Raw genomic sequence first — 19,067 nt, 5'->3', positions numbered from 1 at the left:
CTTGCTCCGCTTTTCATTCCATTGTTTGTTTATTTTGCTTCCCTCTTCGTTTTTTTTTTTTTTTTTTTCTTTTTTCCCAGCCCATCTGCCGCCCGAGTAGGTTCAGGGTTTGGGTGTTTGACCGATCCAAAAGCAATACTGTGAAAGGACTTTAGTTTGCTGTGGTGAAAAGATGACCCCTATTTCTAATAAGGATCTTAAAATAATAATGAAATGTACGAAAATGTGCAAATTAAAGCTGTCGCACACTCACTGATCTCCTGATGTCAAAGCGCGCTAATTTCCTGTGCACCTGCGCAAACCACTTGCGGAAGATGAATGTGGCCTTGGAATCTGGAACTTGTTCAATGAAGGACCGGCTGGCGTGGCTGCGGTCCATACATTGTGCAGACCACAAACTTTAAGTAAAGGTTTTAATGAATATATATTACTTATTTTGCAATCGCAGCCGTTACAGATAGACTATAAAATAATTGAAAATTCAAATTTTAAGTCACAATAAGGGATTTAAAGTCATGACACAATGATTTATTATATCATGATTACATGTTTTGGTTTTATGGAAATGAAACTCATCATGATAAGTCTCAATGTTGACTTGCTGTACTTTCTTGTTTCCTATAGGAATGGTCTCTAGAAGATTTGATAATCTTTCTTGTGGCATCATAGACAATTTCAATAAATTGTGTTTTGAGAATTTATGTTCGCCATTGATGACTGGTAGTGACAAAGCTAGCTTTTTCCCCTGATAGCTACACAAATTTTCAGCAATGTGTCTGTTAAATTATTACTCTAAATAATTCAGAGTACTTTGAAGTGAGAATGTAGATAAAACACTACTGCAGTTTAATAAGGTAATTTCTATACCAATGACATTTCCATAACAAATATTGTATTTCATGTAACAAATTAATATCTAACAATGTTAATATAATGTAAAGTTCTCTAATAACTCTAATTTGTCTATGTGATATATGTAGGTGATGATGGCAAGTAAATATTGGTTATTACACAGAAATTTCTTGGGGATAAATGGGAGGACTTTGGCACACCATTTAGTATAGAATATAAAAAGCAGATGGTGAGGGCAGCCCCGGTGGTTCAGCAGTTTAGTGCGGCCTTCAGCCCAGGGTGTGATCCTGGAGACCCGGAATCAAGTCCTGCGCGGAGCTCCCTGCATGGAGCCTGCTTCTCCCTCTGTGTGTCTCTGCCTCTCTCTCTCTCTCTCTCTCTCTCTGTGTCTCTCATGAATAAATAAAATCTTAAAAAAAAAATAAAAAGCAGATGGTGAGTTACAATGTCAAACTCAAATTTAGCCAGTGCTCTAATTTCAGTAGAGACATACTTTAAGATACTTCCTCATCAGTAAGAAAGGCAGTTCTTTACTTAGAAGGACAGTTTATTTTTTTTATTTTTTTTTAAATTTTTTTATTTATTCATGATAGTCACACACATAGAGAGAGGCAGAGACACAGGCAGAGGGAGAAGCAGGCTCCATGCACTGGAAGCCCGATGTGGGATTCGATCCTGGGTCTCCAGGATCGTGCCCTGGGCCAAAGGCAGGCGCTAAACCGCTGCGCCACCCAGGGATCCCGAAGGACAGTTTATTTTATTTTATTTTATTATTATTATTATTTTTTTTTATTTTTTTAGGACAGTTTATTTTAGAAGTTAGGTCAATAAGACCTTTGGTTTTCAAACTTTTTTTTTTTTGTAAACTAAGTCATATATATATTCTCAGAAGAAAAAATAATTCATCAGAAACTTCTTATAATTAACATAAAAAAGCCCATCTTTGAAGCCTACAAAATTATAAAAATTAATACATAAAAATGTTTTAAATAATAAAGATGTCTATGATATGAATGGCATCCTCTCCAAAGAGGCCCCTTGGGTAAGGCCTCACATCAAGACCCTCTTTGCTAAAAAAAAAAAAGACCCCCTTTGCTGATGACGGAGAACCTGCAAGTTGTAAGAAGAGAACATGTCCCTAAAAAATGAGGGTGGATGGTGGACATATCTCTCTGGGGAATGCCCCAATGCATTGGCGAATGTACATTGAGGAAGTCTTATCTGAATACTTGGTATCACTTAAAACCATTGTCACCTATCACAGCCTATACTTGAAATTCTAGTCTGAATCTAGCAGTGATTCAATGACTTCCCCGATCTGACCATGAGTTTACTTATCTGAACAACAGGGAACCAACAAGATTGTTCTGAGGATTAGTGGGATTCTGTGTGACGGGTAGGTACAGTAGCTACATAGGAGGCTGACTGTGAACCAGAGCTCTAGACCTCAGAGTCTATGGTGAGATTTCATGAACTGTTGATATCTTTTCCTTATTTAAAAAGATTCAAAACTTCAATTAAAAAAGATTCAACAATTCTAGCTCAAAAATAAGGAAAAATGTATATTTTAAGAAGCAGGCAGGTGTGTTGTCTAATTTGTATTGTATGTTAACTTTGTTGATGCATTTATCAAACTTCTAAAAATTTTACAAGCTTCTAAGTAAATGTAGATTTAGATGGCCTATAAAATGTAAAGTCTTCATTATGTTTTATTAAACTATTTTTGATAAGTTTTATAATATTGCTTCCATCTCCCAGAATTAACAATTATAACTCTATTGACATATTTGGTTTATATTTATTTAGAAAAATTAAAACATTACATAAAAGTAAACTCCCTACTACCTCCTATCCTGTTCCTCCTCCCCATGTTCTTCCCACAAGAAACCACTATAATGAATTTGGGGTATATAGCCTTATAGTCCATTCTTATATTTTTATAGTAATTACTTATGTATTCATGAGTAATGTAGATGATTGCACTTGTTTGTTTTAAAATTTTTCAGAAATGGTATGATAATTTATGTTTTATTCTGCAGTTTGCTCTTTTTACTCAAAGTTGTATGTTTTTTAGGTCTTTCAGTATTAAAAAAATAAGTCTTTGAGTTTTGAAAATGGGCTTGAAATATATTTGAGTTCCTTCAGCATTTTTGCCTTTTTGGTCTCCGTTTATTTATTTATTTAAATTTTTAAAAAAGATTTTGTTTATTTTTGAGAGAGATAAGAGTGAGAGAGTGCATGTGCACATGCGCGCGCGCGCACACACACACACACACACACACACACACACCACAAGAGTGGGGTGGGGAGGGGCAGAGGGAGAGAGAGGCAGACTCCCTGACAAGCAGGGAGCCCAAAGCAGGGCTCAGTGCCAGGACCTCAGGATCATGACCTGTGCCGAAGGCAGGTGCTTAGCCGACTGAGCCACCCAGGTGCTCCAGTGTCCTTTTTTTTAAAAAAAAGTTTTTAAATTATCACCAACTTTTAGTAAAATTGGAGCTACATGTTTCATTTTTTCTTGAACCATTAAGAGGGAGTTGCTGACATCGTGTCCCATTACTCCTGAATATTTTGATACGTATCTTACAAGGACATTCCTCATTATGAGCACAATACAGCCATCAAAATCCAGAAATTGGCACTGACACATTAGTGCTATCTAATCTTCAGACTCCACTCAAGTCCCACCGATTCTCCCAATATTGTCCTTCTGAGCAAAAGGGTTCAGTCCAAATTCTTGCACTGCATGTATTTGTCATGACATGCATCCTTAATCAGAGTCTCATGGACTCGGAGTTTCCTATTTTATTTGGTGGATTGCAATTGATTATCTTCTTTTGCTAACGTGATCAATACTGTTGCTTAAATTGTCCTAGTTGGGTCAGTGGGCATTTCTTTAGCTGGCTTCTGTGTACTTTTGACATGTCTCCTTTATCACTGGAGCATTTTGTCTTTTTTTTTTTTTTTTTGGCTGGACAACCAGATGTTCCAGTCTCATCCCATACTTTCCCTACCCTCGCCTTGAAATCAGCCCTTTACCCAAGGCTTCAGCCTTGGTTTCTTTTAGAAGAGAATGGTATTTAGGAACTAGAATGTGAGTGTGAGGTGTGAGTGTTGGTATCTGGTTATAGCTGCTCCGGGGCCATCTTAGTGGATAGAGCTGGGGAATCTCTGTATGTGTGTGTGTATGTGTATTTACATAGATATGTGTGCCTATATTTGCATATCTGTGCACACATACATAGACACATCCATCTCCATACACATATACAAACACATGAACATTCCAACTATATTTAGTTCTCTATCTCTGTGTACTGAGAACCAAGAGTTCATGATACCTCCAATTCCAGTCCAACATCACAGTCTCCTTCTAGTCTTCTCTCTTTCCATATTTGTAATTTCCCTTGCCAACACTGAGAAAGTTGACTCCCATGATCTTTTATATGTTTATTTATGTGAGCAATACCTTTGTAAATATCCATTCTCTCAATGCCAGTCTCTCACCAAGTCCCCATGTGGAGGCTCTGACTACTTACTCTCCCCCACACATGGGTGCTCCCTGGTCCCTCTTTGGGAATGGATACCCAGTGTCTGCTTTTACAAGGTTGTGAAATGATTTCTCCATTTTTTTCCCTAAAAGCTGGATTGTTTTACCTTTCATATTTAGATTTACTAATTCATCTGGAATTGATATATTTTTAAAGGTTTTATTATTTATTTGGGAGAAAGAGAAAGTGGGGGGGGGCATGAGCAAGGGGAGAGGGAGAAGCAGACTCACCACTGAACAAGGAGCCAGATGTGGAGCTTGATCTCAGAACCCTAGGATCATGACCTGAGCCGAAGGCAGATGCTTAACCGACTCAGCCACTGAGGTGCCCCTGGAATTGATCTTTATATAGAGTGTGAGGTAGGTGTCAACATCTATTTTTAAAATTATGGCTATCTGTTTGACCCACCATTTATTGTAAAGAATATAATTACCCATAAAAGTTATATGCTTTATATTAAAATGTATTTTTCTTATATGTGCTCTCATTCTACCATTTTGACCCTAAATTTCTTCATTGCCAAGTTGCTCAAGTCAAGTAAGATGATTATTTGCTTACCTAGAACTTAGAATTAGGTAAAAGGGAGAGTATAACACAATTTCCTTTAGACTTCCAAAATGGGGAAAAGCTCATTCTCCTGGTCCTCTGAGATTCTTGCGGCTCTTCGGCTGCTGTTAAGCCTTCAGTGTCTTCTACAACACTCAGATTTTCAATATTTAGAAATGAAATGTCACTGATGAACAGAAAAATCTGGCAAATTATGCATTATACTTGCTGGAGCCTACCTGTCACTGTTCCTGCTCCTGTAACACTGAATGAATCATTATCTCATTTAAAATTGATAAACAAAGTTTATAATCAGAACACTGACTCTGAGGGATGTTAACTTTCCTCCCTCCCCAGTGTATTTATTTCTCCAATAATTAAGCTTTTGGTGAAGTATTTTTACTTATACTTACTGGTATTGAGAATTGTGGAATTTTATGAAGAAAATAATTTTCTAGATTGGTATAGGAGAAAACTGAAACATGGGAAGGTTTAGGAACTTTTGAAAAGCTCTGTAACTGGTCAGTGACAGACTTCCTGATTCTGACACACTGGTTTTGCCCAAATCAGTTTATTTTAATGTTTTTTCCCTCTATAATACATTATGGTTTTATGAGATAGGACAACATTTCATCTAAATTTTATAAAAGTATAGAAGAAGTATAAATATAATTAATGCTAGAACTCAAAGTTCCTATTTCCTGATGTGATATCACAGTTCACCTGTCCTTTCTCAGTGGGGTGAGACTGTTTCTATCTCATCTGACCTTATAGACAGTGGAGCATATTCTATCAGGAGATGTGCTATCTCGGGTCACATGTCTCTGTTGATTCAACAACTTTCCTGAAAATGTATGATTATTTTTTTTTTAATTGTGAAATTCATTGCTAAAGGACAGAATTAGAATCTGTACTGACAATGAAAAAAGTCTGTGAGTCACAGTATTTCAAAATCTTCAAATGGTAGCTCCTCCTAGAGGATCCGCTTTCACCTGTTGATTAACAGCTGAAGATTCAAGAATCTGGAACAGATTCAGGAGAACTGCACAAACACAAGCTAGTCAAATCTTTTCTTAGCAATCCATTACCAGACTAAAATACTTCTTGTTTTTTTTAGCCTTGGAAGATCTTGTTTTAAGCCTGAGATCACAAGGCTATCAACCATAGCTGAGATCTACAGTAGTGTGAAAAAGTGATCAAACTTCTCCCAAGATATAACACATTTGGGTAATTTCCATAGGACAAGCACGTTGGTCAGAGGGAGGAGACACCACAGAGGAGGTCTACTGTGTGGAGTGGGCCATTGACAGCTCAAGGGATTGCTCCAAATGTGAACACCTCCACTCTGCCTCCTCTAAGTTTCTTTTAGTGTTGATTTTAGCCTGATTTCATCTGTACAGAATGAAGCCCACAACTCACTAAGAATGGCCACTAGCTTCTGTTCTCAGGAAGTTGGTTGCCATTTTAAGAGGACTTATTGGTTGTGGTAAGCTGGGGACACTGTGGAAATGGGGTTGACCTAACTCTGAGAAGTTTGGTGTGCTAAAGGGGTAGACGTAGGTCACTATCAAGGTAGCTTGAGAAGGAATAGTTGTTAGGGAAAGAGATATTATTATATCTCGTATAGTACTTGAGCACCCTCACAGACTGGGAAGAGTCAGTGACAAGGGCAGCGTGGGAAGAATAAGTTGGGAAGACAACTTGAGGAATAAAGTAATGAGCATGATTTGGACCAAGAAGAAGACAGAAAACCAACAGTCTCTTTGAACATGGGAAGCTTTGGCCATTTTGTACAGATGATATGGAGATTTCCTCCTCCTGACAGAGGCCAATGATGGGGAATGAATGCCCTTTCTCTGGAAAAAGGCCCTGAGGGCAGATCAGCCCTCTGTGAAGCTTGCTGAGGATGAATAGGTATTTATTGGTTTGGGCAAATTTAGAGGTAGCGGTCTCTGTATCCTGCTCTAGACTGAGGAGTCTGATTCAGCCTGTACAACTCTGAATATACTAAGAACCACTGAATATACTAAGAAACTTCACAGGGGTGGATTATGTGGTATGTAAACTATATATCAATAAGGCTATTATTTTTTAAAAGAACACAACATAAATATGTATTTGTCACAAGTCTGTTAAATAGATTCTTAAGATTAGAAATGGTTAGGACCAAAAGAAACAACATGGGTAAGAAGGGGCGCCAGGGTGGCTCAGTCAGATAAGCATCTGACTCGGGTTCAGCTCAGGTTGTAATTTCAGGGTCATGATCTCAGGGTTGTGAGATGGAGCCCTATGTAGGGCTCATGCTGGGTGTGTAGCTTGCTTAAGATTCCTTTCTCTCTCTCTGCCTCTTTGTCCCCTCTCTCTCTTAAAAAAATAACATAAATAGAAATGTTCCTCCTTGTTCAGATGATTCATAAATTCCTTTTCTGGAAAGTGCTTGATCAATGCTAAAATAATAGCAATATCCAATGCTCTTGCTATGTACCAAGCAATAACCCCAGTGTTTTACATGTATGAACTCATTCGATCTTCACAGCTGCCCTGCGAGGAAAGGATTATTTTTCTTCCCATTTTACAGACAAGGAAACTGAAACACCAAGAGGTTTCTCCTATAGTTAACGGTGGAGACAGAATTTGAAGCTGAGTCATCTGGTTTTAGAATCCATGCTCTTGAATACCTGTCTCTGCTGCTTCATGTGATTTCTGCACAAGGGATGTAATAGCTTTTAAGTTTAGGATGATTATAAAGCTTTCATGAGGGACGCCTGGGTGGCTCAGTGGTTGAGTGTCTGCCTTTGACCCAGGGCATGATCCCGGAATCTGGGATCGAGTCCCATATCGGGCTCCTTGCAGGGAGCCTGCTTCTCCCTTGGCCTGTGTCTCTGCCTCTCTCTCTCTGTCTCTCATGAATACATAAATAAAATCTTAAAAAAAAAATAAAGCTTTCATGGGACAACAGAGCCCTCAGTAAGCTTTGTAAAAATTATCTCCTAGATTTCACTTCAATATAACTGACTCCAGGTATTAGAACTTGGTGATTATGAAAATGAGCTCTGGACACTGGCAAAGCTGAACCCAAACTAGCTCTGCTATCTTCTAGATGTAAGCTATAGAGAAATCATAAAATCTTGCCAGACCACAGTTTTGTCAACCATGAAATGAGGATGATTATCCCTACTTTACAGGGTTGTTCTAAGGCTTAAATTAAAATAACTCATAAAAAATATCTGACACATTTCCAACTAAGTAATGTGTAAACCCCTAAAAACTATTATGATGTATACTTTTCACTATTTAATCCCAGGTTCAAAATGGTGTTTTATGCCTTTTAAATATTCTTTGGTGTCAAAAATCAAGAGCCAATTAAATGAGCACAGCTATATCAAGCCAGAAGATTCAAGAACTAGATACCTATTCCTGATGGTCCCAGGAGAGTTGACATTTCACACTGAGATGGATCAAATACATGAAGTTCGTTGGAACTTCTCTTCATGTGAAGAGGGTAAATTTATTTTTTTAAAGATTTACTGGGATGCCTGTGTGGCTCAGCAGTTGGGCGTCTGCCTTTGGCTCAGGGCATGATCCTGGAGTCTCGGGATCCAGTCCCACGTTGGGCTCCCTGCATGGAGCCTGCTTCTCCTTCTGTCTGTGTCTCTGCCTCTGTCTCTGTGTCTCTCATGAATAAATAAATAAAATATTTTTAAAAAATTTACTTATTTATTTAAGAGAGAGGAGTGTATGTATGTGTGTATGAGAGAGTGGAAGGGCAGAGGAAGAGAGCAGATTCTCCACAGAGTGGGGAGCCAGATAAGGGGTTCAATTCTAGGACCCTGAGATCATGATCTGAGCTAAAGATGCTTAACTGACTGAGCCAGCCAGGTGCCCCTGAGGAAGGTAATTTTATTTATTTATTTTTATTTTATTTAATTAAATTCAATTTGCTAATATATAGTATAATCCCCAGTGCTCATCACGTCATACCTCCTTAATGCCTGTCACCCAGTTATCCCATCCCCTTACCCACCTCCCTTTCTGCAACTCTTTGTTTCCCAGAGCCAGGAGTCTCATGATTTGTCTTCCTCTAATTTTTCCCCATTCAGTTTCCCCGCCTTCCCTTATGGTTCACTTACTATTTCTTATATTCTATATATGAGTGAAACCATATGATAATTATCTTTCTCTGATTGACTTATTTCACTCAGCATAATACCTTCCAGTTCCATCCATGTTGATGTAAATGGTAGATGTTCATCCTTTCTGATGGCTGAGTAATATTCCATTGTGTGTGCATTTATTTATATACTTATTTAAATATATATAATTTATTTATAAAAATTACATACGTATTACATTACATATATGTAATAATGTATAATAGATTACATTATATATATAAATATAAATTACACCTTCTTTATCCATTCATCTGTCGAAGGACATCTTGGCTTGAGGAGGGTAATTTTAAAAGCTTGAGTTCATGCAACCTGACTGCACCAAAGACTCATGGCAATATTTGTTACACCCAATGGTAAGTTCAAAGCAGTTCTTATATATTTTAAGAATTTAGAAGACTAACAGAATTAAGGTTGACCCTAAGTAAAAATTTTGGTTTCTCAATCATAGGCAAAGAATGACAGCAACGACTAAAACTTTAGTTATAATTTTGTAGCTATAGAGAGGACGAAGGTCCCATTATTGACTATATGCATTTTATTTGAGTGTGTAGATTTTTAACTGAATGCTTATAAAGTTCATGACATAATACCAGTCACATTTATACATTATTTCTAATTCTTATGATTATGCCAAATAAATATTTTACAGATGAGGTGAAGTATCAGAGAACTTAACTTTTGTACAAGACCACACAATTAGAAAAGAAAAATTTAAACTCACTAATATTCCCTAGTAATAAGTAATATGTTTTGGAAATCTTTAAATCTATGAATTCTAAACACTATTATAATTCTTTCTCTCTGTAATTTTATTTATATCAGAATTAACTTGTAGTCCATGTTTGTTCTCTTTATAATAAAAATCATCTCTCACATAAGTACTAGGTAATGTGGAATAATAAAAATATTAAGTAATGATTTTATTAAGTAATGAGTAAATAAGGAGATTGTCACAGAATGTGCTCTGAATAAGGATCTAGATTCTTTTTTTAAAAAAAAGATTTTATTTATTTGTTTGAGAGAGAGAGAGCATGCAAGCGAGAGAGCACAAGTGGAGTGAGGGGCAGAGGGAGGAGCAGGCTCCCCTGCCAAGCAGGGATCAAGTGAGACTTGATCCCAGGACTCCAGGATCATGACCTGAGCCAAAAGCAGATGCCCAATCGATTGAGCCACCAGTGCCCCAGGATCTGGATTCTAACTGCAGGTCTGCCGCAGGGCTTTAACACCTTAATCTTCAGAACAAGGGAGATAGACTGGACAATCTTTGGGACTTTACCAGGCCAAACAGTCCAGACTTGCACTTGACATTGTGTTTATCATGTTAACCAGCTGGCTATCCCATTCAGTGAGAGCATGCTATCCACGTGGCTAGGTTCTTGATTCAATTTAGAAGTTTCATTCTGTTCCAAGGGTCATGGACACCACCTCTGACTCATGTCATAGCTTCTAGCTGAAGGCAAGCAAGGAATGTGGATTTCTTATGGCAAATTCGGGGGGTGGGGCAAAATGGCAGAAGAGTAGGGTCCCCAGGTCACCTGTTCCCACCAACTTACCTAGATAACTTTCAAATCATCCTGAAAACCTATGAATTCGGCCTGAGATTTAAAGAGAGAACAGCTGGAATGCTACAGAGAGAAGAGTTTGTGCTTCTAACAAGGTAGGGAGACGGAAAAAAAAAATAAAAAAGAATCCAGTGGGGGATGGACCCCCAAGAGGAGCCGGGCTAAGGCCGGGCAGCGAGATCCTCCAGGACAGGAAAGCCCAGTCCCGGAGAAGCAGGAACTTTAACAGTCTTCTTATGGCAAATTCATTTGCTCTGTTGAAAGTACACATTAATGGTATCTTCACATAGCAAAGGAAACATACTATTTTTAAAGTGGTCCTTGCCAATGCAGCTCCTTTAGTGTGCAAGAACCAGAAGGAGTCTAGCATCAGAAAGAAGGGGGTCACATACTTTCAGGAATGAAAAGTTTTGTAACATGAAGTAGTGCTCTGCAAGGGTCATGGTTGGGAGCTTCGGGAACTCAGCAGCAACTGGAGCCCAGATGCATAAAAAGGCAGGCCTGAGCCACTAGTGCATCCATGGGCATGATTGTGCCTAAAGCAGGCTCTTCTTCTATGTGACATTAGTTGCATCGCCTCAGTGGTTTTGTGAACCAGAGATATGTGCACACCTTGGCACATACACATATGATGGCCAATACACACTCCTGTGTTTTTCAACCCCTATCCTGCAGACAAAGAGACAGAATGGGGATTTATCCTCCTGAGAGGTAGTTCTCAAACTCACAACATGGTTTTGCTTTTGGTGCAGAAATAATAACTTGCCTATACTCTCTCACCACTGAAATATTGAATAAATGAATGAATGGAATAATTTTTATCTCCAAGTATTTGGCATTTTGTATGATCTTAATTTAAAATCCATTTGTGCTTAATATTTATGATATAGGTAGCAATTAGGTTTTGAGAGCAGATATTGCATTCATCTTTGAATAATGGACAAGGGAATTGTGCCTTGGATTTTCATAAATTAAAACATGCTGACATGCCTTATTTCTAGAGAAAGGAAAACATGCTGTTGGACATTCTCTGCATATTTAGACAAAGTTTTCAATTAATTAAAAAGGTAATGTTGGTATCTGATTTTATGTTCTTCTGAAATGAGTGTTTGATAATATTACTAGAAAATTTGAAAGGAAATAATTATAAGCAACCACTTCTTCTAAGTGCTTTGTTTTAAAATGAAGCCCACGAAGCATTCTAGTTGGCTTTAAAACATCCATTTGTAAATGTACACAAATGTAAATGTATTCAAAAGTCCTATAAAACATCTCTTACTTGGTAGGTTTTCAAGTAAATATTTACTGAGTGCTCTCCAAAATGAATAAACTTGAGAGGATTGTCTTGAAATGGTCATTTAGAGAAGATAAATGGTTTATTTACTTGAATTATCTAAACATTCTTTTTTTGAATCGCCCATTTTATGCTTATGGTTCAGATGGCGCAGCATAAATAGTAAAAGAACATCAGGTTCTGATGGCATGATCATTAAGAGTAACGGTTAAAGTTGCAGTTATCTAGGATGGAAATAAAATCCGTTCAAAGGTCAACTTGACAAATTTTGGCGACTACAGTTGTTAATAGAAGAGACCCAGAGTCACATTCTGTTTATCTTGGAGTGTTCCCATGTTGGACAAACTGGAGATTATCTTACGTAGAGATGAGTAAACTGTCCGTGTGTCACATTAACCACTGTTTTACTCTGCTTACACAGGTGCAAGCATATGTGAAAACTAGGACTGGTTTTTATTCAATCATTCATCTTATTGATAGAGAGCGTAGCAACCCTATCCTGTGTTTACTCTGAAAACAAACAAACAAACAAACAAACTTGCAATTTAGTTAATCATGAGTCCAAAGTTCATAGATGCCCAGTTTTTAATCTTAGTGGATAATTTCATTGATCATTGTTGACTTTAATAAGCTTGTAAATAGGAACACAGTGATTAGTTTTTTTACTAAGAAAATATGTTATTCTGTGAGCTAAATCAAAACTGGTCGGCACTCTTTCTTCATGGCATGAATTCCTATGTAGAATCTGGTGTGAACTATTGAGAGACAAAATACTGATATAGGGGGACATATTGCTGTCTCATTTTTTAAAAGTTTTAATTCCTTTTCATTTTAACAATGCTATTCTTATTTTGTACTATATGTATTTAAAAAAATTTCCAATTGCATTCATTTCTTTTTTATCTAGGTTTTATTTTAATTTTAGTTAACATATAGTGTTATATCAGTTTCAGGTGTACACTATAGTCATTCAACAATTCCGTACATCACCCAGTGCTCATCATGATAGGTGAACTCCTTAATTCCCCGTCACCTATTTAACCCATCCCCTACTTGCTCCCTTCAGATTGTACTCTATAATTAAGAGTTTGTTTCTTACTTTCTCTCTGTCTCCCATTTTTTCCATTTGCTTGCTTGCTTTTTTTAATTTTATTTATTCATGAGAGAAACAGAGAGAGAGAGGCAGAGACACAGGCAGAAGGAGAAGCAGGTTCCCTATGGGAACCTGATGCAAGTCCTGCATCAGGTTCATGACCCCGGGTTCATGACCTGAGCCAAAGGCAGACATTCAACCACCGAGCCACCCAGGTGTCCCTGCTTGTTTGTTTTGTTTCTTAAGTTCCACATATGTGTGAAATCATATAGTATTTGTCTCTCTCTGACTGACTTATTTTGTCTAGCATTATACTCTCTAGTTCTATCCATGTCATTGCTGATGCAAGATTTCATTCTTTTTTTTAAGGCTGAATAGTATTACATAATATAATATAATATAATATAATATAATATAATCACATCTTCTTTATCCATTCATCAGTCTATGTGTATTTGGGCTCTTTCCATAATTTGGCTATAGTTGATAATGCTGCTATAAGGCTTGGGGTGCATGTATCCCTTCAAATCAGTATTTTTGTGTCCTTTGGGTAAATATCTAGTAGTGTAATTGCTGGGTTATAGGGTAGCTCTATTTTTAACTTTGTGAGGAAACTCCATACTGTTTTCCACAGTGGCAGCATCAGTTTGCATTCCCACCAACAGTGTAAGAGGGTTCCCCTTTCTCTTCATCCTGGCCAACACCTGTTGTTTCCTGTCTTGTTAATTTTAGCCATTCTGACTGGTGTAAGGTGATATTTCAGGGTAGTTTTGATTTGTGTTTCCTTGATGGTGAGTGATGTTGAGCATCTTTTCTTGTGTCTGTTAGCCATCTGTGTATCTTCTTTGTAAAAATGTCTATTCGTGTCTTCTGCCCATTTTTAAACTGGATTATTTGTTTTTTGGCGTGTTCAGTTTTAGAAGTTCTTTATATATTTTGGATTCTAGCACTTTATCAGATATTTTATTTGTAAATATCTCTTCCCATTCCAAAGGCTGCCATTTAGTTTTGTTGATTGTTTCCTATGCTGTGCAGGAGCTTTTTATTCTGATGTAGTCCCAATAGTTTAAGTTTGCTTTTGTTTCTCTTGCCTCAGGAGATGTATCTAGTAGGAAGTTGTTCCACCCAATGTCAAAGAGGTTACTACCTTGTTCTCCTGGTTTGATGGTTTGAGTTCTCAAATTTAGGTCTTTCATCCATTTTGAGTTCATTTTTGTGTATGGTGTAAGAAAGTAGTCTAGTTTCACTCTTTTGCATGTTGCTGCCCAGTTTCCCCAACACCATTTGTTAAAGAGACTGTCTTTTTCCCATTGAATATTCTTTCCTGCTTTGTCAAAGATTACTTGACCATATAATTGTGGGTTTATTTTTGAGTTTTCTATTCTGTTCTATTGATCTATGTATGAGTACTGTCCTGTTTTGATGATCACAGCTTTGTAATATATCTTGAAGTCCAGAATTGTGATGCCTTCTCCTATGCTTTTCTATTTCAAGATTGCTTTGGCTATTAGGGGTTTTTTTGTGGTTCCATAAAAATTTTAGGATGGTTTGTTTTTGCTCTGTGAAAACTGCTGTTGGTGTTTTGATAGGGATTGCATTAAATGTGTAGATTGTTTTGGGTAGTATAGATATTGTTAAAATATGTGTTAAAATATGTGTTCTTCCAATCCATGAGCATGGAATGTCTTTCCATTCCTTTGTGTCATCTTCAATCTCTTCTGTCAGTGTTTTATAGTTTTCAGAGTATAGGTCTTTCACCTCCTTGGTTAGGTTTATCCCTAGGTATCTTACTATTTTTGGTGCAATTATAAATGGGATTGTTTTCTTAATTTCTTTTTCTGCTGCTTCATTATTGGTGTACAGAAATGCAACAGATTTCTGTGCTTTGATTTTGTATCCTTTGACTTCACTGAATTCATTTATCAGTGCTAGCAGTTTTTGGTGGAGTCTTTAGGAGTTTATCTATATGTATATTATTGCATTCATTTCTTTTTTTTAATATTTTATTTATTTATTTATTCATGAGAAACACAGAGAGAGAGAGAGGCAGAGACACAGGCAGAGGGAGAAGCAGGCCCCACACAGGGAGCCCGACGTGGGACTCGATCCTGGGTCTCTAGGATCAGGCTCTGGGCTGAAGGCGGCACCAAACTGCTGAGCCATCCAGGCTGCCCTGCATTCATTTCTTTTTTAAAAGATTTTATTTATTTATTCATGAGAGATAGAGAAAGAGGCAGAGACACAGGCAGAGGGAGAAGCAGGCTCCCTGTAGGAGCCCAATGTGGGACCTGATCCCAGACACCCTAAACCGAAGGCAGACACTCAACTACTGAACCACCCAGGTGTCCCTATTACATTCATTTCTATTTATTAATTCTCTACATGTTGAAATTTCTAGATTTAATTGTCGAAAGAATAATTTTTATGAAATATAATGAACTTACAACTTCAGGGCATGCTTCCCAAGCCTTGGTCACATAGTCTGAATTACCAGATTTAAGCCATATCTCTCTCAAATTTCAGATTAGGACTATACTATTTTTTTTAAACTGCACTACCCTTTTTCAAGTTCATTATTAAACATGTGAACTTAAGCTGTTCATTATTATTCTACTATATACTAAAATACAGCCTAATTAATGTACAACATAATGTTTAATGTACACTTTTATCATGAATCTTTCATTCTTAATTTAATCACTTTTTAGTACAATACGCATATCCTTAGCTGTGCTTCCTGACCCTGGTTGAGATGTTGTTTTATCTTTTACAGATAATCCCTAGCAGACTTCCACTGGAAAGGGCTGTGAGATGTGAGAGAGGGAACAGCTCTGGAGATTAAATACTTCTTGAACAGTTTATACTTGCTTCTCCCAATCGTCACTCCACCCTTATCCTCTCGCCCAGAAATGCTGGTGCTGTTAATTTCCACACCTTTGCAAGATTCCAGAGGGTGGATTGGATTGGTTTTCAGTTTTCCCCACTGCTGCTTTGGCTTTCAGTGTTTTTGTGTTTTCTAAATCAGTTACCATTTATTTTCTCTCTGGCTTCCAAACCTTTAATTTTATGTCCTTCCCAGAACAAAATATTTTGAAATAACATCTGAACAAAAATTATAATCTATTTTTGGTACACCCATTTCTTTGATCCTAAGTTTTTTCTTTATTTTATTTTAATGCCTCTGTTAATGAATCTGTTCTGGTGCAAGGGGCTCCAGTTGCAATCTATAACGCCTAAGGGGCCAGGTAGGTGTTGTGGCTCCTCTCACTAGATCAAATGCTTATACAGGTCAGAAATAATTACTTAAGTTTGGGGGAATCCCAGAGCAATACAATGTGTGCCCTATTTTCCATTTGGGACAATGGGAGATTACCTGCTTCAGGCCCATAGGGGAGGGTATAGATGTAGAGGGTAGGGTAATAGGGTAGAGATGATGTTGTGACCAGGGGGTGAGACCAAGGGCCTGAGACAGGCCCTACCTCCCCACCTCCACACCCTCCCAATTTCCCATGGTCTCTATGTGGAGGGGACAGTTTCAGAATTTTCCCATGTACCCCCAGTGAGGAGCCCCGGAAGTAGGTAAGACATGCAAGGTAGGGGCATTGCCATGGCCACTAAAGTGAGAGGTGAAGTGACAAGACAGAGCCAGGGGCCAGACGGAGTTCAGGTCTGAGATGCAAAGGACCCTTGAGTCCAGGGGAGGCTGAGCTGAGACTTCTGGAGATGATGCTGGAGGTGGGTTTGTTGCCTGCTTCCAACCATGTGGAAAAAATAGACCACAAGTGAAGCCATGGATTTTAGCAGTGGATACAGTAGGATCCAGGGAGACTAGCAGCCCCTCTCTTTCTCGGAAGGGCCCTAAGACTGTCTCCTCTTGGAGATGCTATCTTGAGAGGGAAGAGGCAGCAGTGGTGAAATTTTGAGCATAAAGAAACACCCGTGAGCGAGGTCTGAGCCTTGTATTGATTGAATATTTTGTCTGAAAGAAACATTTATAAAATGCAAGAGACCATTTCAAAGCACAAGAAACTGTTTTTATGGGAAAGGGACTGAATTATCTTTAATTAGCAAATTTAAATGTCCCTCCTATCAGCAGAAATTGTGGGCTCAAAAGAAAGAGTGAAGGAATTATAAAAACTAAAGAAGCCACATTTTTTCTTAAAATACCTAAGTTGTTAATGTACATGTCGAGATATGGTTGGGCCCTCTTGTTGGAATGTTGATTTTCTTTGAATTCATCGAGTGCCACTTCATTAGGTATTTTAAAAATATTTTATGTGTTTATTATGTATGTTGCATCTGGTGGTATAATTGTTTGAATATGAAACTAGAGCAACCTAGGGAATTTCTTTCTGACATGCAGTATAGTAGTTAAAACAGGTAACAGACAATTGCAGGTTGTGTTAGAATATAAGATTGTCATTTGGTATTTACTACATTCGCAAAATCAGCTTGTTAAGGAAAGATCATGAGACTCCCCCAAATATCTCGATGTCATAGCATAAATATAAATGGTGGAGTATGACATACAAAAAAAAATATTGCTTTAAATGTCATTAAGTTATTGCTAGCCCCAGAGAGAAAAAGAGCTGTAAAAAAAACATAGCTAAATGAATGTTTCCACATACATTTATAGCAGGCATTTGTCTCGCACTCCTTTTCTTCAGTAACAATAAGATAAATGTCTAAAAGCCTTGGTTTTAGATTTGGAGTCAACAGATTGCTCTACGTCTGCCCAAAGCCATCGATGTGTTCCTGTGTACGTGCATGTGAGTGTGCGCGTGCTCAGGGGTGTGTAAGGCTTCATTAAGCTTTGGGATAAAGAGTAACTGTGTCGTAGCCCTCTGGGGGCCTCGTGCGAGCTCTTGCATGAGTTTCGCAGTACAGCTCCCCCTCCACGAAGAAGTAGCCCTTTTGTTTGAGGTTGAGGTTGCAATCAGCACACACGAAGCACTCCGGATGCCGGTACTTATCCCGCGCCTTCACAACAGCACCACTGTTGAGAAAGAGGAGATGAAGTGAAAAAACACAAAGCCCCAAACATGATACAGGGGGAGACAACACTGCAGATAAGGCAGGTGTTATCTGTTTCACACTCAGGAAACAGGCTCCAGCTGTAAACCCAGCACAGCTGTGAAATCAATGCAATTGTCAGGGAGACCCCGGGACAACCATAGTAACACATCGGGTGTCGCTCTCTGATGTCACCCTGTGAATATGTCTCAGAATTTTCAAACAAGTCGTTTCTATAAAAGTTATAGGATCTTCCTTCATGATCTTTGCCCATTGTTTCTTTGAAAGAGGAAAACATGGTATAGACAAGGCAAAACCTCTGCAAAGGATTTTGATTTTGACCAAGCTTGCCTACATGACCAAACAGCCCTCTGATTGCCTTCTGTCTTGGTGGTACAGCCTCTATTCTTTGGAGCACAGAGAAAACAGGTCAAAGAGCAGAGATGGAATTTCCATGGGTGGGTGGACTCGCCTCTACTGTCAAAGCAGTTCACCCCAACATAGAGGCAGTGATTGCTTTGGGTACCATCATGAACAATTGTGTTTTATGAGATCCTCTTTGCTTCTGAGCTTGCTGTCCTCATTCTTTCTTTCTGTGTCACATTCCCCTCCTTGCTCTAACCAGGCCTATCTCCCCTGCCCTTCTGGGATAAATCCTGGATAATTGGACAGCTGGTGCCTCAGTGCGTGAGCTAATCGTAGAGGAACAGAGTAAAGGCTGGAAGAAGTGGCCATGTGGGGCATTTGCAGTAGAGAGATTGAAACGATCTAGTTCACTTGAAGATTCAAACTAGCAAGGGTGGCTTTTCAAACATAAGGGCCCTTGAAATGTAAGCTGACTGTATTTAAAAAAAATTATATTTCAATATTTGTGCAGCTTAAGAAACCAAGTAAAGATAACGTGTTTTAACTAACAACCTTATGGCCTCTGTGTTTGGTTTCCTCAATTTATACAAAAAAGGAAGTATTTAAAGACTATAC

General features: G+C 38.1%; 1 protein-coding gene and 1 long non-coding RNA gene across 4 annotated transcripts in view; one reads left to right on the top strand and one right to left on the bottom strand.

Annotated features, from left to right (window-relative positions):
• The first annotated feature begins 8,139 nt into the window (after positions 1–8,139).
• Positions 8,140–18,919, top strand: LOC119869535. Its single transcript, XR_005371620.1, has 3 exons — positions 8,140–8,451; positions 9,385–9,477; positions 18,712–18,919. It is a non-coding gene; the product is annotated as an uncharacterized LOC119869535 (long non-coding RNA).
• Positions 17,019–19,067, bottom strand: part of PDLIM3 (PDZ and LIM domain 3) — a 30,150-nt gene continuing 28,101 nt past the window's right edge. For all 3 annotated transcript variants that reach the window (XM_038560370.1, XM_038560371.1, XM_038560372.1), the window contains one exon: positions 17,019–18,069. In XM_038560370.1, the coding sequence (XP_038416298.1) occupies positions 17,880–18,069 (190 nt within the window). In that variant the 3' untranslated portion in view covers positions 17,019–17,879. The remainder of the gene's footprint in view (positions 18,070–19,067) is intronic.

Source organism: Canis lupus, chromosome 16, assembly GCF_011100685.1.
Source record: "Canis lupus familiaris isolate Mischka breed German Shepherd chromosome 16, alternate assembly UU_Cfam_GSD_1.0, whole genome shotgun sequence".
In the NCBI taxonomy this organism is placed as follows: domain Eukaryota; kingdom Metazoa; phylum Chordata; class Mammalia; order Carnivora; family Canidae; genus Canis; species Canis lupus.
Note: the sequence above shows the minus strand (reverse complement) of the source record. Positions and strands in the feature narration are given on the sequence as shown.